At 37.5% G+C, this 20,288-nt stretch overlaps 1 protein-coding gene across 1 annotated transcript in view; it reads left to right on the forward strand.

Moving 5' to 3' along the window:
• rbms3 (RNA binding motif, single stranded interacting protein) overlaps positions 1-20,288 on the forward strand; it is a 179,618-nt gene that overhangs the window by 53,611 nt on the left and 105,719 nt on the right. The window contains exons 3-4 of the mRNA XM_067404704.1: positions 5,253-5,311; positions 10,656-10,747. Of these exons, the coding sequence (XP_067260805.1) occupies positions 5,253-5,311; positions 10,656-10,747 (151 nt within the window). The remainder of the gene's footprint in view (positions 1-5,252; positions 5,312-10,655; positions 10,748-20,288) is intronic.

Below are 20,288 nucleotides of genomic sequence, written 5' to 3' on the forward strand. Positions count from 1 at the left end.
AGCTAGTAGTTCTGAAGTTAAGTTGTTTTGTATTCCACAGGGGGAAAAAAAATTATACGTGCATTTAAAATAAGCATAACACAAGGGTATGTAAATGATGACAGAACTATAGAAGATTTTGGGGGGTAAAAATTAAAAAAAAGAAAAAGAAAGAAAAAACAAAATTACATTATTGAGCAAGTACATACAGTACACGTCAATGTTCTGTAGCGCACCTTTAAACGTGCCCTAGAACCCTTTTTCACAAGATGTAATATAAGTCTAAGGTGTCCCCTGAATGTGTCTGTGAAGTTTCAGCTCAAAATACCCTATAGGTTTTTTTTATTCAATTTTTTAACTGCCTATTTTGGGGCATAATTAAAAATGTGCCGTTTCTGTGTCCCCTTTAAATGCTAGCGTTCCCCGCCCCCAAGCTCGCAACTCTATAATACATTGCATAAACAAAGTTCACACAGCTAATATAACCCTCAAAATGGATCTTTACAAAGTGTTCGTCATGCAGCATACCCGATCATATAAGTATAGTATTTGGATGTTTACATTTGATTCTGAATGAGTTTGATAGTAGCCTTGCTGCGGCTATCGGGGCTAAAGCTAATGTTACACACTGTTGGAGAGATTTATAAAGAATAAAGTTGTGTTTATGAATTATACAGACTGCAAGACTGTTTTATAATAAAAATAACAACATGGCTCTTGTCTCCACATTTAACAGTATATTAGCAACATGCTAATGAAACATTTAGAAAGACAATTCACAAATATCACTAAAAATATCATGATATCATGGATCATGTCAGTTATTATTGCTTCATCTGCCATTTTTCGCTATTGTCCTTGCTTGCTTACCTGCATAAAGTCTGTTGATTCGGCTGTGCACAGATCCAGATGTTAATACTGGCTTGTGTAATGCTTTGAACATGGGCTGGCATATGCAAAATTTGGGTGTGTACATAATGATCCCGACTGTTGCGTCACAGTCGGTGTTATGTTGAGATTCGTCTGTTCTTTTGCAAAGGAGGAAACAATGGTGTTTGAGACTTACAGTACTGTATGTCATTTCCATGTACAGAACTCTAATTATTTAACTTTGCCGAGTTAAATTCAATTTTCAATTTTAAGGCACCTTTAAAGGGTTAGTTCACACAAAAATGAAAATTCTGCCATTAATTACTCACTCTCATGTTGTTCCAAACCCGTAAGTCCTTCTTTCATCTTCGGAACACAAATCAAGATATTTTTGATGAAATCTGAGAGGTATATAACCCCTTCATAGACCGCAATTTAACAACCACTTTCAAGGTCCAGAAAGGTACTAAAGACATTGTTAAAATAGTCGACGTGTCTGAAGTGATTCAACCATAATTTAATGAAGTGATGAGAATACTTTTTTTGCACAAAAACAAAACAAAAATTACAACTTTTTATTCAACAATATCTTCTCTCCCCTGTCATTCTCATACACTCTTTACGTTCAGCGCTTCCAGGTTCTATATCATTATCGGCTCAGTATCATACGCATGTGTCATGCTGCTCACGTGAACAGCCAATACCGAGCCAGAGTTCTGACGTAGAACTTGGAAGGGCTGAACTTAAACAGCATATGAGAATGACAGAGGAGAGAAGATATTGTTGAATAAAGTCGTTATTTTTGTTTTGTTCTTGCGCACAAAAAGTATTCTTGCTGCTTCATAAAATTAAGGTTGAACCACTGCAGTCACGTCGACTATTTTAACAATGTCTTTAGTACATTTCTGGACCATGAAAGTGGTCGTTAAATTGCTGTCTGTGATAGAGTCAGATACCTCTCCGATTTCATCAAATATATCTTAATTTGTGTTCTGAAGATGAACGAAGGACTTAAGGTGTAGAACGACATGAGGGTGAGTAATTAATGACAGCATTTTCATTTTTGGGTGAACTAACCCTTTAACCTGTGTAGAGTAACGTCCCATCCCAGCATCACTACTCTCCATCAACCTAAAACTACCCTGATGTTTATTGTTCAGTGTTAGTGTGATCAGGACGCTTTGCCAGATGTTCTCACAGTGAGCTCCTCCACCTTTGGCTGCAATGTTAGCTGTGTCAACCTGACAAATGATCCTAAAGAGCATTACGTTAACCAGAAAGTACAGCATTGGGGTCATTAAAGTTTTTGAGGTTTTAACAAAGACTTTCATTTTGTAACTTATAAATCACAACCACAGACTCCGTCAACATTATCCCACCTCGGTAGCAATGCATCATTTATCAGCATGTAAACAAACAAAACAAGACAAGACAAACAAATGATTAGGGGGACATTTCACTCCCTGCACCCCTTATTGGCTGAATCTACTCCTATGTTTGTGAGTTTCGTGTTAGTGAGACATCCGTGTGCATGACCGCAGCATGGCACTGGCTTGCGGAAACGTTGCCAGTTATGTTGACTGCATTCCTCTCTCAGCTCCACCCCGACCCACTCACTCATCTGAAACGCCTGTGTTTGTCCAACCACTTGTTTTGCAAGATGAAATGGCAGCAAATCAAGCGTCGAGTCAAATGGTTCTCATGTGTTTCCCTCGCATTGGTCCGCTACATGCTTTCTTCAGCAGAGCTTCTCATTTTCATGTCTGCCACTCTCTGTTATGTGGTTGCTCTCATCCCCCGGGCTTCAACTTTGTTTACTGACAAACCATATTGATGAAAAAATTCAAACAAAACCAGTATTGTTTCTATAATGAGTCTCTGCAATCCCAGAGTTGTGATTATCCGTTTTCGCAAAAAACATCCGCCCACACTTTTTCGCTGTGTTATGGTGTGAATTGCAGAAGACTGTGTTGATAAATTCACACGAAACCTTGTACGATAAATGTTCTTTTTCCTATCAACCTAATAGAGTTCTGCAGCGGCTTATGATAATTGTTTGTATTTCTTCTGTAAAGCTGTGGAGTTTGTGGGCTTATAAGGGATATGAGATGAATTAGCTGCCATTTTCCAGACATCAGCGGTACAATGCCTCGATGGGACGCCGCTTCTCATGGTGACAGTGAAATGATCTCTCCCTTATTAAACGCCTCCATCCTTATAAAGTTGGGTAATATAGTCTCCCGCTTTTACCTGGAGGTGGGAGCCACATTAAATATTAATTAAAAGTCACATCAGGAGCGGCACGCTTATATCAGTCTTCCCAGTCTTCAGGCGGAGACGGAAGCGATAAGTAACTTTATTACCTCCATCGTGGATGGAAGGTAGGCGGTAGGGGAAGAATAGGGGAAAAGAGGGACTGAAGAGGGGAAAGAGATTCATCTGTTGTGCAGACGCTTTCGTGATTCTGCGACGAGACTGATTTCTCTATGTGAATAGGGGTTTTGTGGGGTAGAGAGAGAAAAAAGAGAAAGATTATTGCAATAATACAAGAGTACTCAGTGCTGTGAGCTGAGGTGAAAAAGTGAAAACGAAGGCGGGGATTTTTGTGGTGTAGATTGGGGCTTTGTGATGCTTCCAGCGTTTAATTAAATCACTGGGGTTTGAAACTCACATCCTGCACCCAAAATCAACCTCTCCTTGTTTACAGTGTCCTGTTAAGGAATGTATTGATGTATCAATATACATACTTTCGTCAAGGTTTTTAATGAAGCTAAGCTAAATCTTATTAAACATACTCTTTGAGTTAGGTTCAAACTTTTTAATTAAGTTCGGTGCAAACATTACACTTGGGTTTTTCATCAAAGTTCAGGCACTTGTATGTCCCAGGGGTTGACAGGGGTTGAACTAACAAATTTTAAGTTTCTTTTTGTCAAATGAAGGTCACTTTAAAACTGTCTAGGATTTTTTACCTTTGTCCCCGATGAAAATTCCCAAAATCCATTTTATAAATGCATGTTATTGATCTCATTGTGAATGATTCATCCATGTATGTTTCATTTTTATTTTTATCAGACTTTCTGGTGACAAATTCTTGACTTCTCCAATCATTTAGTCCGTTTAATAGTTTACTCAAGCCATCCTAGGTGTATATGATCTTCTTTCAGAAGAACACAATCAGAGATATATTTAAAAATATTCTGGCTCTCCTAAGCTTTATAATGGTAGTGAATAGGGGGTGTGTTTTGAAGTCCAAAAAAATCATCCACCCATCATAAAAAATAATCCATACAGCACCAGGGGTTAATAAAGGCCTTCTGAAATGAAGCGATGGGTTTTGTTAGAAAAATATCCACATTTAAAACTAACTGGAAGCTAGTAAAATAACTAGCTTCTGAACTGATGCATGGCGTAATGACGAATGCAGAAGATCAGAGGATAGAGCAAAACAAAACACTGGTTATGAATTAGAAGTTTAAAATGAGAAATTTTAAAGAGAAATGTCAGAGGATTTCAGTATAAGAGAAGAGGAGCTTGAGTTTGTTGCCCAGCCTAAGGTCAGGGGTTACTCATTTGGTGCAAGTCGACTTGCACAGTATGCGCATGGTCGTCTGGCGGAAGCTATCACTTCAGAAGATCTTTATTAACTCCCGGAGCCATATGGATTATATTTATGATGGATGCATGCATTTATTTTAAGCTTCAAACACTCCCTCCGTTCACTACCAGTATAATACTTAGGAGAGCCAGCCAGGTTATTTTCTAAATATATCTCTGATTTGTGTTCGTCTGAAAGAAGATAGTCATATACACCTAGGATGGCTTGAGGGTGAGTAAAGCTTGGGATAATATTCATTTTTGGGTGAACTATTCCTTTAAACCCACCTAGCTTTTTTTTACAATTGACCGTAATCTCACATTCACATTTCATTTCGACTTTAAAATATTAAAGGCTATCATATAAATATTACATTTTTACAGTATAACATCATATATTTATACTTGAATACTGACACTGTTTATAAAATTTTAAAATGATTTTTCTGAATTTTAAATGAATACATTTGTGTAATTTCCAATCATGCTGTTTTGTCAAATTAAGCAAAAGTGTGAAAATATTATTCCATAGTCTTTATTTAGAACGCATAAAATTAAACTATGAAATTAACATTGGCAAGAGGCATCTTATTTTATTTTAAAAGAGTTAAAAATGTATTTTCCATCATTTCCACCAGATAATGTAATCAGACACATCATTTGAGATTGACTAAAATGGTTAGACACTGCTAGTGGAACAAAAAGTCCAAAACAGAGTTTTGCCCATGTTCAATGTAATACATTGAAATGTACTTGATCTGACTATCTTTCATTTGAGCTGACCCTGTTGTTCTCTTTGTCCTTTGCAGGTATGGAAAAATAGTGTCAACAAAGGCAATCCTGGACAAAAACACCAACCAGTGCAAAGGTGAGTACCGCAGTCAATATCGGTTTGCATTAATAACGTGCTCACAGAGCATTCACAGTCTCACTTAAAATAATCAATAATCCTCATAAAATGACAGATTTTTGAAAGACTCTGAATAGTCGGGAGATTGTCTGGAAGATCTTTAAAGGTGGAAACGTGTTAGCGTGATTGTGGGTGAAATCTTTACAACCGGATAAGATGTTAGCGTGACTAACAGGGTTGGCTGCGGCAAGGAAAAGCACAGGGCTCCTCCTGTGTTGATTTGAAAAGTCCAGGCCTAGTCGTGGGGGTTTAAAAATAGCCATAGGGGCGAAGGAAGCGTCCGGCTGAAATTGATGATTTAGCAGACAGCCTCTTTTCAGGAAACACTCAGCCAGAGCTGTAAATAAACAGCCTGGCTTCCTACACAATCTGCCAAACTGGGTCCTGCAGGTTTTTCTCCAGTTTCGTGTGTACGCATACATCTCTTTGTCATGCTTCCTCTCTGAAGGCACATCTAATATGTCCGAAAATGAGTATTAATGCCCACATGGGAAGGGGAGGGAGGGGGTGTTTGGGAAGCAGAGGAAACCACTCCAGACTTTAGAGGACTTCCACTTCCTGGAGTTAACTGCCCTCCTACTCTGCCAGGCTTCTCCACCCAGATGGGCTTCCAGCCAGGACTTATGGGAGCCAAGGATATCAGACAGGAAACGAACAAAAAGATGGATTCGCTTCATTCACGGCTTCGCTAAATCTACTTATGTGTTTTCTGCTTGCTTCTACGCCATCCTTTTTTTTTTTTTTTGCACAGGATATGCAATATTCATTTCAAAGATATGTTGATTGATTGCAATTACAGGCCTATCTGCTGTAGATTAATCCCATATGATAGAGTAAACCTTTGAGAGTTGTTTACAATCAAGTTTGTTCGGCCCGTTTGCTTCTGAATATCATTCGTTACCAAGCTTCCCAGCGTTTTTAATCATTCCTCTTACATGGATTGTTGGCTGTTCCTTAAACACACGTTTAAATGCATGTTTACTTTGTGTGTTTTGCATTACGCAACTTGACTCGGTAATTACGAACTTGTTTGTACAAAAAAAGACATTTTCAGTTTTAGACAGCTGTTTTTTCCCCTTGTCCTTAATGACAGATGGTAGAGGGTGACGCTAGCGTTGAGGGTGTGTTTGATTTTCTCTTTGACTCAATCACGAGCCTCTCATTAAACGGAGTGAGCATAAATATTTGCATGTCGTACAACACACCAGCATACCAACAAGCTCTCTCTTTCACTACCTCGCTTTCCTTTTCTAATTGGAATTATGTGCAGAGGAAGAAGATATTGTGCACGTCTGACTTTTTTCCCACAGTTTTGATATCCAAGGGAAAAATACAGAGAGGGAAAAGAAAATAGAGAAAGAGAATAGGGCCACTCATTTGAGGCACATTTGTATTTATGGATTTAATTAGGTAAAGCTTCCAAAACCCTCCCAGCCAAAACCTCATATGCGTGATGTCTACACACAAACAGGCGCTTTTTATCTTTTTCAACTCTTTATCGAGCTCCTTTTCAGGCCTGTTCCGGTCCTGGGTGTCAGATTGTTAATAGAAATTGATCTCTGCATTCTTCAACTTGAAACCTCTTTCTCAGCCCACTTCCTGATGGCTGCTGTTTAGCTCTCTTGGTCAGTGACCTCAGGAATGCTCGCAGCGATCTCTCAAACCAGAAGTGTTCCTCTCTCTGGATCAAGAACAGTCTACTGGAAATCCTTTTTCACACACATGCTCTGTTTTCTTAGGCTTATGAAACATCTGGAGTCTTTAGAACATCTGGATGGCTCAGTTCTCTGCTGTAGAGATTTTTCTCCCTCTCCTTCTCACATCCATGTTTACCGGGAAGCTTCAAAGCGGATGGCGTGTTGTTCTATATGTAAGGTGTGTGTGCGTGCGTAAATGAACACATATGTCTGGCATATAGAGCTGTTGGCTTGAACCATTCGTGGGCTCTCCAAAGCACTGTGCTCTGCCATCTGTGGTTTCGAATGTCAGTCAGGCTTTGAGAGTGTGTGTGTTTAGAGTTTAGAGAGGCTTATGGTGAGAATGCCTCTGCCGAATGAAGACACACTGCCTCAAATGTGCCTCAAATGTACTGAGGGTCTTTAAGAACCTCTGCCGCTGCAGTTTTTATTACGATATGTCGTAAAGGAAGTCATGGCTCTTCTCTCTCGCTTGCTGCCAAAGAAATGTTTGGTTAAAGAGCTGTGTGGCGGAATGGACCCTACTGGAAAAGTAGCTGAGTTTTAAAACATGGTAATTGCTTTCTTGCTGGTCTAAGCTGTCTATTTAGCTGGTTGACCAGGAACAATGTGTGTATGCGCATATATATATATATATAATATTTTTTTTTTGTTAAATATACACAGTATACAAACATATTATGTAAACACAAACTTTTATTTTGGATGTGATTAATTGACAGCACTAATATTAGTGCTGTCAATCGATTTAAAAAAACAACAACTAATTAATCACAATTTTTTCTGTAATTAATCGCAACTAACATTAAAGTTTTTAATATATTTTATATTGTAATACTTTTATATTGAATCTCCAAAATAATGTAGAAACATTATATTTGTATATTTTAAATATTTGTTTAATGGGATCTTTTTTCTAAGCACTATGAATGAAGTCCAGTATCACTGATACCAGTACTGATACTGATCTGTCTCTCTAAATAGATTTTTTTCCCCCATCAATTTTAACCATTAGTTAAAGCTATTCAACATGATTAAAATCAACTTTAATAAATATAAAAACTTTTAAATTAAGTAAACTTAAAAGAGTCTTCACATAAACCCATTGTAATAAATCTCAAATTTAGCTGTTAATATATCAGGACTCAACGCTAAGGTTTTTTTCTACTGGCCCAGTCTGACCAGTTCAGATTTTTACCTGCCCTGTTAAAATAGACAAAAAAGTTATTGTTTTTGTTGTTTTTGACCCATGTAACCTTGTAAACAGAGCTGTAAGATTTTCAGGTAGGTCTAACAGGTGCTAAGATAAACTGAATAATCAATAACTGCTCAGTCTTCACGGCATAAGTTGAATGTAGATAAATCCTTATTAAAGTTTCAAAAGTTATTCAGTCAAGAACAGTGAGTGAATTTTTTTTTTTTTTTTTTGTCTTTTGTTCTTTGATTAACATGAATGACACAGACAGCAGCAGGTTTATTAGGCTGCTGTCACATTAAGACCACTTTAAGAAAAAAACATGCTGCTACAGTATATAAAGTCATGATGTATGTTTTATAAGTTTAATAAAGAAAAACTGAATCTTTCCAAGTACCTTCTGGAGCATTCTAAAATTATTAGTTCACACAAAATTGTAAAATCATTTTAATTTAATAAAAAATAATTGACTCACCCTTACAACATTCCAAAATCGTATGACCTTTTTTTTCTTCTGTGAAACAAAAGGAAATTACAAATGGCAAGCCTCAAAATGGACACAAAACACCTTAAAGTATCAAAAGTAGTCTATACAACTTGTGGTCTATTTGTTTTAAAGCCTCTGAATACATACAACAGCTTTGTGTGTGGAACAAACTGAGTCATTACTTATTGAGTCAGCGAGTTGAAATGGGAATCATATCAGTCTGACATGATCAATTAGAACAAATCATTAGGTGCATCCTAATTCGCATACTGCATTGGCACTGTTCTATGCCATTTTGTAGTATAATAGTGTGAGTAGTGTGTTCACATTGAAAATTCCAAAAAGAAAAAGTACTCTTTAAATACCTGAATGATGCACTTAATTAACCAAAATAATTAAGTTTGGAATTTTGGACACTTCATGCACTCAACTGTCACAGCTGTAATTATGTAACGGAGGGGGAGGGACTATCAGACTCCGATGCTGAATGACAAAATAACCATATAAAATTCATACACTACACGGTTGAGTACATACTGTAGTTCATAAGTGCATAGTGTAAAGTTCGTAATTTTGAACGCAACTATTCAGTTTTGTGAACTGGATCAACCGATTCATTGAAAAATCAAACCTCAATCGAATTTGTTCATGAATTGTTTTCCACTACTTCTCTCAAGAACTCCCATGAACTTGGCAATAAGAGCAGTGATTAACCCCTTAAAGGTGCTAAATAGGATGTTTTGTTTTATACATTTTTGCAATATTACTTGAAACTTTCCTTACTAACTGATAAAAGACTATTTATTTGGTGCATTGAAAGGAATAATATTAATATACATCATCTGTGCACGAGGTAGGGCCTTAAAAACATCAGCCAATCGTTTACGCGATGATTGGCCCTCTGGCTTGTTAATCACTGCCATTATGTTCCTTGTGAGAGACGTGCGTGGATTGGCCCTCTGGCTTGTCAATCACTGCCATGACGTTCCTTGTGTGAGACATGCATGACTGCGCTCCAGTAACTTTCCACACTCCACAGGCGCTGCATGCAATGTTTTTGTCAGGAGACAGGAGTAACAACTGCAGATTATGAGTTACCTGCGGTGAGTCCGACATAATGAATCCACTAACACGACACAGTGAATGCCGGTGGTAAACACTCGTGTTCCAATACTCGTGCACGAGTTTTGGGAGGCGTTCCCTCAAATGAGCTGTGAAGGAGGGGGGTTGTTCTTACGCATGCGCTCATTTCAAAAACTCACTAAAAGTCTTTGGTTTCTCAGTCGACGAAAAGATCCTCTTTAGCACCTTTAAATTTTGATATGTTCATCACAAAAAGCTATCGTATGACTTGGAATATAGTGCATGAATTATAGTGTTTCTCTTTTTATTATATTAAAAAGAGTGTCCAGTATACGATATATGTCAGAAAAGCATCTTTTGATTTCCACAAAGAAATCTTATGAATTTGGAATGAAATCAGGGTGAGTACGCAATAATAGAATGTTCATTTTTGGCTGAACTCTTCCTTTAATCTGGGTTTTCCAGCAGGGGTGAGGTCAGGCTGAATCCTTCTCTGTCCTGTTACTGAGGAAATAGTTGACAAGCATGAGCCTTGAACAAAATGGCTGTTTCCTGTCTCCCCAAGCACACACACAGACACAAGCGGCTGTGCTCAAACATGCAGACTCTCTTGTGTCGCCACGATCAGCATGATAAGACAAACAACAGAGCGGTCTTGTTTTGACCCATGAATTTTGAATCTGATAAATGTGTCTGATAAGGTCTGATTAATGTCTGATAAAGAATTCTTCAGTTTTTGGCAAAAACACTAAGATATGTGTCTTATAATGTGTATAAATAAGTCTTATCTCACTCTTACTCTGTACATGTGTGTGTGTGTGTGTGTATGTGTGTGTGTAGGATATGGCTTTGTGGATTTCGACAGTCCGGCAGCAGCACAGAAAGCTGTAGCGTCCCTGAAGGCCAGTGGCGTGCAGGCACAGATGGCAAAGGTAAGCTAGGCTTTACGCCGTGTCTAACCCTTCATAGTAAAAAACTTGTCAAAGTAAAACCATGTTTTTTTGGTGCATAGCCTACCATTTGTATAACCACAAAAAAAAAAAAAAAAAAAAAAAAAAACATAGTTAAACTATGGTTTTTGTAGAAAATCTCAAATTCTCATGGAATAACTACAAGAACCATGGTTTTTGGGTTTTTATTCGTAAGGGAAATCAGGTGTGCAGTGGCATTTTTCTAGGATCGAGTCTTTTTTCCCCAGAACAAAGAGAAATATTGAAATTGCACAATCACAGCCCCATAACTTTTGACGTTTAAAGGTGCAGTAAGCGATTTCTGAGAAACGCTATTAATACTTGAAATCACCAAAACAAACACAACCCTACCCAAAAGGATCAAACCCCTATCTTAATAGCTCCACCCCTACATTTACAAACAAGCTATGCAATGCATGTATACGCCCCTTACTGCTGATTAGCTATAAGTTTGTGCTTGGTCCGATCCACTTTCAACAGCATTTTTTATAATTCGCTTATTGCACCTTTCATATACAGATATGTAGAGCAGATTTTGTACCAATTAGATGTCACTGTGGGCAGAGCTACCCAGTGCACAAGGAAAATAGAAACCAAATTGTGTTAGAGTGAACCGATACTGTTGATGAGTAATCATAAGAGAAAGCTGAATGATGGGGAAAAAACATTGTAAACCAGCCTAAGGTGGTTACCTGGTCTCCCACCATCTACAGACTGGTTTGGCTAGTCTGGTTTGATGGTTTTAAAGGGGTTGTCAGGCGGGGAGCCCAGCTAAATTAGATAAACAACAGTTTGACAAGACTAGCAGACCAGTTTAAACCAGCTAAGACCAGCGAACCATCTTAGGCTGGTTCAAAAACAGCAGAAAGGAATGAGGATATCATGTATGTTGCTACTATATTTCTGATTATGGCGTCACTGATGGTGATAATGATTGTAGAGAAGATGTTGATGATGACAGATGTGGTGGTATAGGTATAATTTTCTGGAACTAGTGGAAATGGACTCATGTAGCTTGATGTCCAGTGTGTGCATTCAGATGCACGCACAGTTGTTTAAAGCATCTGTCCTCTAATATTCATAAGCTTGTGGTCTGTCAGGATGCAGATGGTTTGTGTATCTGAAATCCCATTTAAATGCATGCCTGTCAGAGCTCTCTGCAACGCAGCAGGCCTCATATGAAATAGACAGGTCATCTTACAGAGAGGAGGAGAGGGAGTGGGGAGTGAAAGAGAGTGTTTTAGCTCATGTTTGCTTGTTTCCTGTGGTGATGAGAGTAATAGAATATACCATTTAAATTAAGCTTATTCAACAGCCTTTGTTGCTTAAGGTCGATTACCACAGAAAATAATTTCGACTTAAAAAAAAAAAAAAAGTCGAAGTTTGTTAAACACACTTAAGGCCAGAACACACCAAGCTGTCGCCGACGAACTAGTGGCGACGAAAGCAGACTGCGGGGTTGGCTCACGTCGTCAGCGTCTGTGTCCAAAGCTGGCCTGACACCCCAAACCAACGCTCGACAGCCGACGGCCAAGAGATGAAATGCCTTTCTGACGGACCGATGAGGTCCAACGCCGATTTAACATTTCGAATTGGCCGAAAAAAAGCAGACGAGGACCAACTTCAGCCGATGGTGCGGAACACATTGAGAAAACTTAGTCGGCCGACGATCAAAAACTCGAACAAAAACTGCCAGACGGCCAACCTTCGGCTTGGTGTGTTCCAGCCTTTATGCTACAAATACTGTCGATTTGAGCTTTTCCAAACTTCATCTAATTGGTAAACGGAGCAGTTAATCATTTTGGCGGCCATTCGTAGTAATGCACCCTAGTAAGCTACTGCCTTCTAAGATATACTTAAATGTACTGTATCCTCCACAGAGAAGGCAATCCCAGCATGCTTTAGAATGTGGAAAAAAGTAATGATGAAAGAAAATTGATTATGTACACTAGTATCATTATCAAGTCTCTTATACTCACCAAGACTGTATTTATTTAATTAAATGCAGTAAAACACTATTGTTGTGAAATGTTATTACAATTTAAAATGTGTTTTCTATTATATTATATTTTAAAATGCAATTATTCCTTTGACTGATTACTTCAGTTTTCAGTGTCACATGATCCTTCAGAAATCATTCAAATATGCTGATTTGCTGTTGAAAACTGGCTAATATTTTTGTAGAAGAAGTGATATTTTAGATTTCTTTGATAAATACAAAGTTAAAAAAATAGCATTTATTTGACATAAAAATCTTTTATAACATTACAAATGAATACGTTTACTGTCACTTTTGATGATCAGTTTAATGCTTCTTTGCTGGTATTCTTTCCTTTAAAAAAATATTTTTAATGGTTACCTAAAATTTCCTTTAATATCAAAGTATTCCTAAATGTAGTTAAATGTAATTGCTAAAAAAAATGATTTTACTCTATATTTAATGTACTTTTGTCTTCAAAAACATTGCCTCACTAATGCCTCACTATTGAACTAATGCCTCACTATTGAAATCATTTGTGAGTTGAGTCTTGATTTAAAAATAAACATCCTCAAAACAAAATTAATTTATACCACTGATCTATTCTTATGTTTTAGGTGAATCTTATGCTATGTTTATGGTATGTGAATTTTTAAATATTTAAAGGATGTTTTTTTTTTTTTTTTTTTTGACTGAAGACAGCAAGGCAGCTTTCTAGTTTTTTGAGCAAGGATATTAACTCTCGTTTCAGTAGCATTTCTAAGCTGAACATTTCAATTGATGAGTTTTATGAAGAATAATAATTTGATTAGCCACCTAGAGTTAAATAGTGATTGGTTTGTAGAATAAGCCAATCAGAAAGGTTCCCGCCCACCAGTACCCGCTTCATTAAAACAGAGCTGATACTCCATTTATTTTCTCTCTGTCTGAATATGAATTTCATGGAAAATAGCTGTGTAATCTAAACATCCTAAGTTATGTTCAAATTGAATTTTCACCGTGCTGTGCTGTTTTTAGTGTAATTCAAGAGGAACAGAAAGAACTGCTCAGTCCTTCATAGGACCTAGGTGGAAGAAACATAGAAACTAAACTGTTGTTCAGAGGAATTTACACTGAGGAAGACGGCCACATACGTCTTTTTAACAATGAGAGAAGGGCAATTAAAAGAACTAAATCGCCTGGCTTAAGGCTCATTAAATTAAACAGGAGTGCAATCGAAGAGTTTCCCTCTGCCCTATTAAACCTGTTTTCATTAAGAATTCTCTCACTTTAACAGTGCCTCTGAGCAACAAAACTAGCCTCTTAAACTTATTTCACCAGTGTATCAAACTTCTCCTGTGCTGGTTGCTGCTTATTGGGGAGAATGTAAGATTGTGGGTCAAAATGCAATTCATGTGTGTTGTAGAGAGCAATGAAAGAACATGAAAGGACATATTTATGAGAATTCAAAATACAAAGATGCAAACAAACCCATCTAGTGTTAATGTTCACCTTTAGATATTCAAAGAATATTACAAATGTAATATTTCACAATGAAATAATGTACCTCAGAGGATTGTAGAATACTTTAGTGTTGAAATATTTATGGGACAGAAACATATGCATTAATACCACAGAGTGATGTGAATTGAAATGGTGTATGCTAATCTAAGAAAAAAAACACGTCCCCTGTAAACGGACAGTATAAGAATCTAAGTCTCCAGAAAGTGTTGTTTTACAGGTCTCTGTTGTTTTGGTGAAGAAAAAAAAGCAATACTGACTCTATATTTTCAACTGTGCTTGTTATAGGGAAATTGTCATGGTGGTAACGCTACATTTCTTTCAAAAAATTTAAAAATTATTATAAAAGTCTTACTATCGTGTGTGTGAACTGACTTCAGAGTATATATATTTGCCAGGGTTATGGGCTATTTTTCCTGAAAACTGCAGTATAAAGTCAGTTCAATGAACACTTAAATGAACCTTTTATTTCAGATTTCATAACATCATCATTATGTGAATGCTATTCAAACTTCTAGTCCTTTCTGCTTTTGTTTGTTGTGCTGGTCCTGATGTGACACTCTTATTGTGTCTGAATTTCTCTAAATTAACTAAATTAACGTCTGTTAGAACTTATAATAAAGAAAAGTAAAGACTTTTATTACTCACGTTTAAACAAACAAAACTAGTTTGCTTCAAGCTGGGAATTTGTTTGGCAGGGTTGCGTTATAATTATAATGCCATAATGAGGTGCTAGTATGGAATACTGTAATTGTGAGGAGATGAATTATTCATGAGGCAGTATTTATGTAAATTGTTACACATACGTTAACTGTATAATCGGTACAAGGAAGAAGCAGCGAAAGTGTGTGCGTGTGTGAATTGTTCCAGTTGTTGCCTGCAGACATGTCCTTCACATCTTAACATCTCCACATACACTTTGTGTTTCCACATGCCTGCTGGTGATGCGTGTTTGTGTGTATTCCCCAAGAGAGGACTTTGGTTTGAGTTTCCTCCCTGTGTAAACTCATTTTTGCCGAAATCTTTCTACGTTGGCGAATGGAATGGAATCATCATGTAAAATGTCAAATGTTCTCAGAGTCTCCGTTTGAGGGCTCTTTGTTTGAATGCTATTGGTGTATATTATTGTTTTCTGAAATTCCTTCTTCCCGTGATGGACAAGGAACAAATGAAGGAAAGGAGAATAAAAGGATCAAAGACATAGTTTGGCCTACTTTGTCGTTACTGGGAAAAAATTCCATTCAGACAGATTGTACCTGGATTCCAGAAAGTCTGTGTTGTTTTTGTTTTGTTTTTTATGTGTGTAGCACAGTTTGGACAGGATTAGTTTTATAAATGACATTTGCAAGTTTTTGATTTCATGTTTGGTTTCAGGTTCTAAATGTGTGCATCATGAAACCCATTTAAACAAGACCTTTTTAATTATAACATGATGTATATAACGAAAGAAAGGAAATAATTTTAAGCTTTTTTTTTTTTTTACCTTACCCATTCTGAGCAGTTTCATTGATTGAACTGCTTTAATTTTCTTTTTTACATAGAATGGGATGACACCAGTACTTGAACCACCAATTTGAGCATCTGGAGGTCTAAGTCCATAATGAAGGTGCACCAGGCAGTGCTGTGTTCAACTAATGTCAAAATAATGAGGAGAATCATTGTAAAAATAATATACCATAATCACAGACATTCCTCAATGGGTAGGATTAGATTTCTCAGAGGAGTTAGCTGACAAAAATTGCAGGTAATTTCCTTTTTAATTTTTTTGTATGAGGAAAACACAGACTTGCTCAAATCAGACAGGATTAAAATCACAAAGTACATCTCTGTGGAACACAAACTTACCTAAATTTTCTCAGGGGAAAAAAACTACTGATGTCTGAATAGGGCTTATGTGTGTTTATTTTATGCTGTCATACCATCGGTTTTGGCCTCAGCAGCTCCAGAATGTCCACATTTACATTTCATCATTTAACAGACACATTTATAAAAGGCAATTAGGAACATTCTAGGTAATTTATCAAATAGTCAAGAATAATCGTTTCACCATGCAAGCATAAATAACAGAACACTAGGACATAAGTACAAAAGCAGAAAAATATAGAAAAGAGAGAACAAGAATATAAGCAAATTTGTTTTCACCACGGTGGACTAGGGCTGAAACGATTAAGCCTTGTTTACACTGCACGCGTCTGCGGTGCGTTACGGCTCCGGCAAGGTTTTGTTCCGTCCTCTGAGTGGTGTCAACTCACACCAGAAGCATTTCAGAAGCGAAGCGGTTGGACTTGCGAGACCACGAGATTTGCATGTCTAACGTTTTATTTTTCATTGATTTTTTTCGTGTTTTTAATGGCTAAATGGTTATATTTTGTCCAGTTTTATTGTGTTTATTGCTATGCCATACTTTATTTTGCTGTAGCCATACAGATGAAGTTAACACACTTAAACAACAAAAACAAAGAAATTTCAAGTTTTTCAACTTCGAATCACTTGTCGTCAGTTTCTGGCATCATAGTGATGTGAAATATGAGCAGGAGTTTACTCAGGGTGATTATTTTGACTTTATTTTGTATTTGAGCTGCACGTCTTGGACGCGGCGTCCTTCAAAAATAGGCGAGGCGCCTATCTTTAGCGAAGCGGCACGGCGAGCCGCTTCTGGGACGCTTCTCAAACGCACTGCGGCCGTAACGTGCCGCACACGCGTGCAGTGTAAACAAGGCTTAAGTCAACATTATCGGCAACGTCGACAATAAAAAATTGACGACAATTTTTGTTGTCGAATAGTCTTTTGATCTCATATGACCTATTTGAAGGGCCTGCAATAACACGGTTTGACCAGGGGGGCGCTGTAGTGCAATACTGTAATCTAGCCCTTCTATCCAATCCAATAGAAGACACGTCGAACCCGTAAAATGTGGGAGTTTAACAGCATAAAAAACAAAACTTTTAACATAACAACAAAAAATTCTGTCATGCAGGGCTATCAACTCTCATTCAAACTCACTGTTCTTACGCTACACGTCCTTTTCTCTCGCAGTGAAAGATACATAGCAGAGCAAAGAGGACACGGATAACGCACTGACAGATAAGACGGGGCAGGTTACTTTTGATATAAAACAAGTTTCAGTTTTTAAATTCTGTCAATTTTACTATGTAATTCAAACAATACATGTGGTTTTGGCGCTCTTTAATGTGGCGTGACAGATCGCTGTAACACCTCAGGTCAAGCGGCACGTGAACCATTATCTCTTCATCTTTTCTACTTGAACAGCACAAAATAAACATGAATGAACATCAAAAAGTTACTTACTGAAATGAATCCATATCTAATGTAATATCTTAATCAGAGTTTCAACCGCAGAAAGATGTCAATAAAACAGCTTGCAAACAAATATGTCACAAAATGTTACATTTACCTCAGGAAAGCCATTCAATGACCATAAATGCGATAGAAAAAAAAATCGCATTATTAAAAAAATATGCACAATATTGCATATTAATATTTTTACTTTTCTTAAAAAGTTATTATTACAATTCCCAGGCTTAATAAAAACACAGTACCAGTCATTGTAACAGTTGGACTATTGATGACTTCTGAGGAGGAAAAGAAAAGCTGAAGTGATTTCCTTGTTTTATTTATTAAAGTGTAACTCAATATTTTAACTAATTGCTAAAGTGGAATAATCGAACAAAGCATACTGATTAACCAGTGCAATAATTGACGATTAATCAATTATTCATTACAATAATTGTTTAATTAATCGATTATCAAAATAATAGTTTGTTGCAGCCCTTATGTGGACGTGGAGGGAACATAGACCTGTAGGAGTGCCATTCCAGCAGCTATCCTGAGCATCAGCTCAGAGGTTTGAATATGTAAATCCAAGTCTAGACTTTTGGTGTTGTGAGGCTATAAAAATGTAAATTAAAATTTGCTCTTGATTCGAATCAATAGTTGAAACGTTAGCATTAGCATTTTAAAATGTAATGTTAGTAATCTTTTATTGATACCGCAGTCGTCTTCAGGTAATTTAACAGCTTTAGATGGCCAGACATGTTTGAATGTCCTCATTAGCATTACATTATGTAACTGTTGGATTAAACTAGTCTGTCTGAATGTGTGTGAGAGTTCAGTTGGTCCTTGGCTTTTTATGAGCAGCAGCAAAGTGGTAATATTACAGGTTTTGCTGCACCTTTGGCTTCCATTATGATTTCTTTCCCCAGGCCGACTGAATAACTGTGAACACTCAGATAATATTGTGAGGGTGTGTGTTGTGTGTGCGTGCAAGTGAAGGTCTGTTCTTTTTATTCCTGTGAAGAGATTTGCATTGTGTGCACAAGTGTGTATTTACACGTCTTTGCAAACCGTAATTGTATTACCTTCATGACTTAGCAGCATTGCTTTCTTGAAGCATATTCTCATGCTTAAAAATGGTTTTGTTTTTAATATAGCTGTATAGCAAGAGGCGGAAAAACTTCCCTCAGGGTATTATATGAGGGGAAGTGTGGTAAATGCTCTCATTCTTCTCCGCTCTCAATTTTGCATGTGTCACAGCGTTCCGGTGACGCTAAATGAGGGTGAATAATTGCTCCTTAAAAAAGGCGGCCTTTCCATCCTCACGGACACCTCGTATGAATAAACCAGTGCAACAACTTCAAATTGAAGTTAAATTGTTTCCCCTTACTGTCTGCTGTGAGCGGACTATTCATTTCTTCACATAACCTCAGTGGTTTCCTCATTCATGTTTTTGTTCGGCCCGAAAAGTTGCAGGGAAAAGCATTCCCTGCAGTAGAAGGTACTCGTAATAACCTAACCAAGGTCAGGTCGGTAATTAGAGTGCGTGTGTGTGTGTGTGTTTGCCAGTCCCATCACACCTTAAGCCCAGACGTGAATTACGCTGTGGGAGTCTGAGCTGCACCTGTCGCAAAGATTCCTACTGCTGGGTGACTGGCAGGTCTTCCACACGCACACACAGACACGTACACAGACAAATTTACGCCTAGCCTGAATGTTAGGGAACCTTGGAGCACACTAGTTTACCTGAATTGCCTGAATCCAGCTTTTTCCTGCAAAGCTTTATTTTTTTTCATTCATCTACTGTATTAAACTCAATTTTTTTATTCCTTTCTGTAGAAAGTGAGTGGTGCTTGCCCAGGAAACAAACACTGCAAAGATTCTAGCCTGGCTGCTGGGGTGTTGCAGTGAGTTTGCTAAAATGTTGTGGGAGTTGCTAGGTTGTCCTGTGTAATATAGTTTAATAATAATAATAATAATTTTCATGATAATATTCAATGTTATGACTGATGTGCGTGTGTTTATATATACTGTATGTTTTATGCAATTCTTTTAATAGGGGGAAACAAGACACATTTCTAGTTTAAACTTTATTGATTCTTCAGACATTCCTCTTTAAACACAATAAATATCAGCTGTGTGCAACGAGAGCGTGGTTTTTGATCACTGAAAATTTCAAAATTCAACAATTTGAACATGGAGCTGCTTTGAGATCCTCATATCTATGGGACTGAACTATATAGGGCCTTGAAAATGAAGTGAATTTTTGGGTGAATTATCCTTTTAAGACATCTTTAATACGTCTTGAGTTACAGGCATGCAAACAAAGCACACAAGAAGTGCTTTTTGCCATTTTTGAACTGTCACCATTAAGATTGCTAAAATCATTAAAGGTCCCATGACATGCTACTTTTTGGATCTTTTATATAGACCTAAGTGGTCCCTAGTAGTGTATCTGAAGTCTCTTTAGCCTTGGTGCAGAATTTCAGCCACTACAAGACAATCCCACAATGAGCTTTCCTCAGGACGTGCCGTTTCTGGGTCTGTAGCTTTAAATGCTAATGAGGAGGAGAGAGGCGGGGCAAGGTGGAGGGTGGGTGTGGCCTTAACCAGCTCGCGGCCACGGTATCATGCGCTAATATTGACAGTGGATGTATCGTAATGGCTTGTAGACATGTAGTCATTCAAGCTTTTCAGTTTGACCCAGAATCTGATCCGGATGGAGAAGC

The sequence above is a fragment of the Chanodichthys erythropterus genome, chromosome 2 (assembly GCF_024489055.1).
Source record: "Chanodichthys erythropterus isolate Z2021 chromosome 2, ASM2448905v1, whole genome shotgun sequence".
NCBI classification, from domain to species: Eukaryota; Metazoa; Chordata; class Actinopteri; order Cypriniformes; family Xenocyprididae; genus Chanodichthys; species Chanodichthys erythropterus.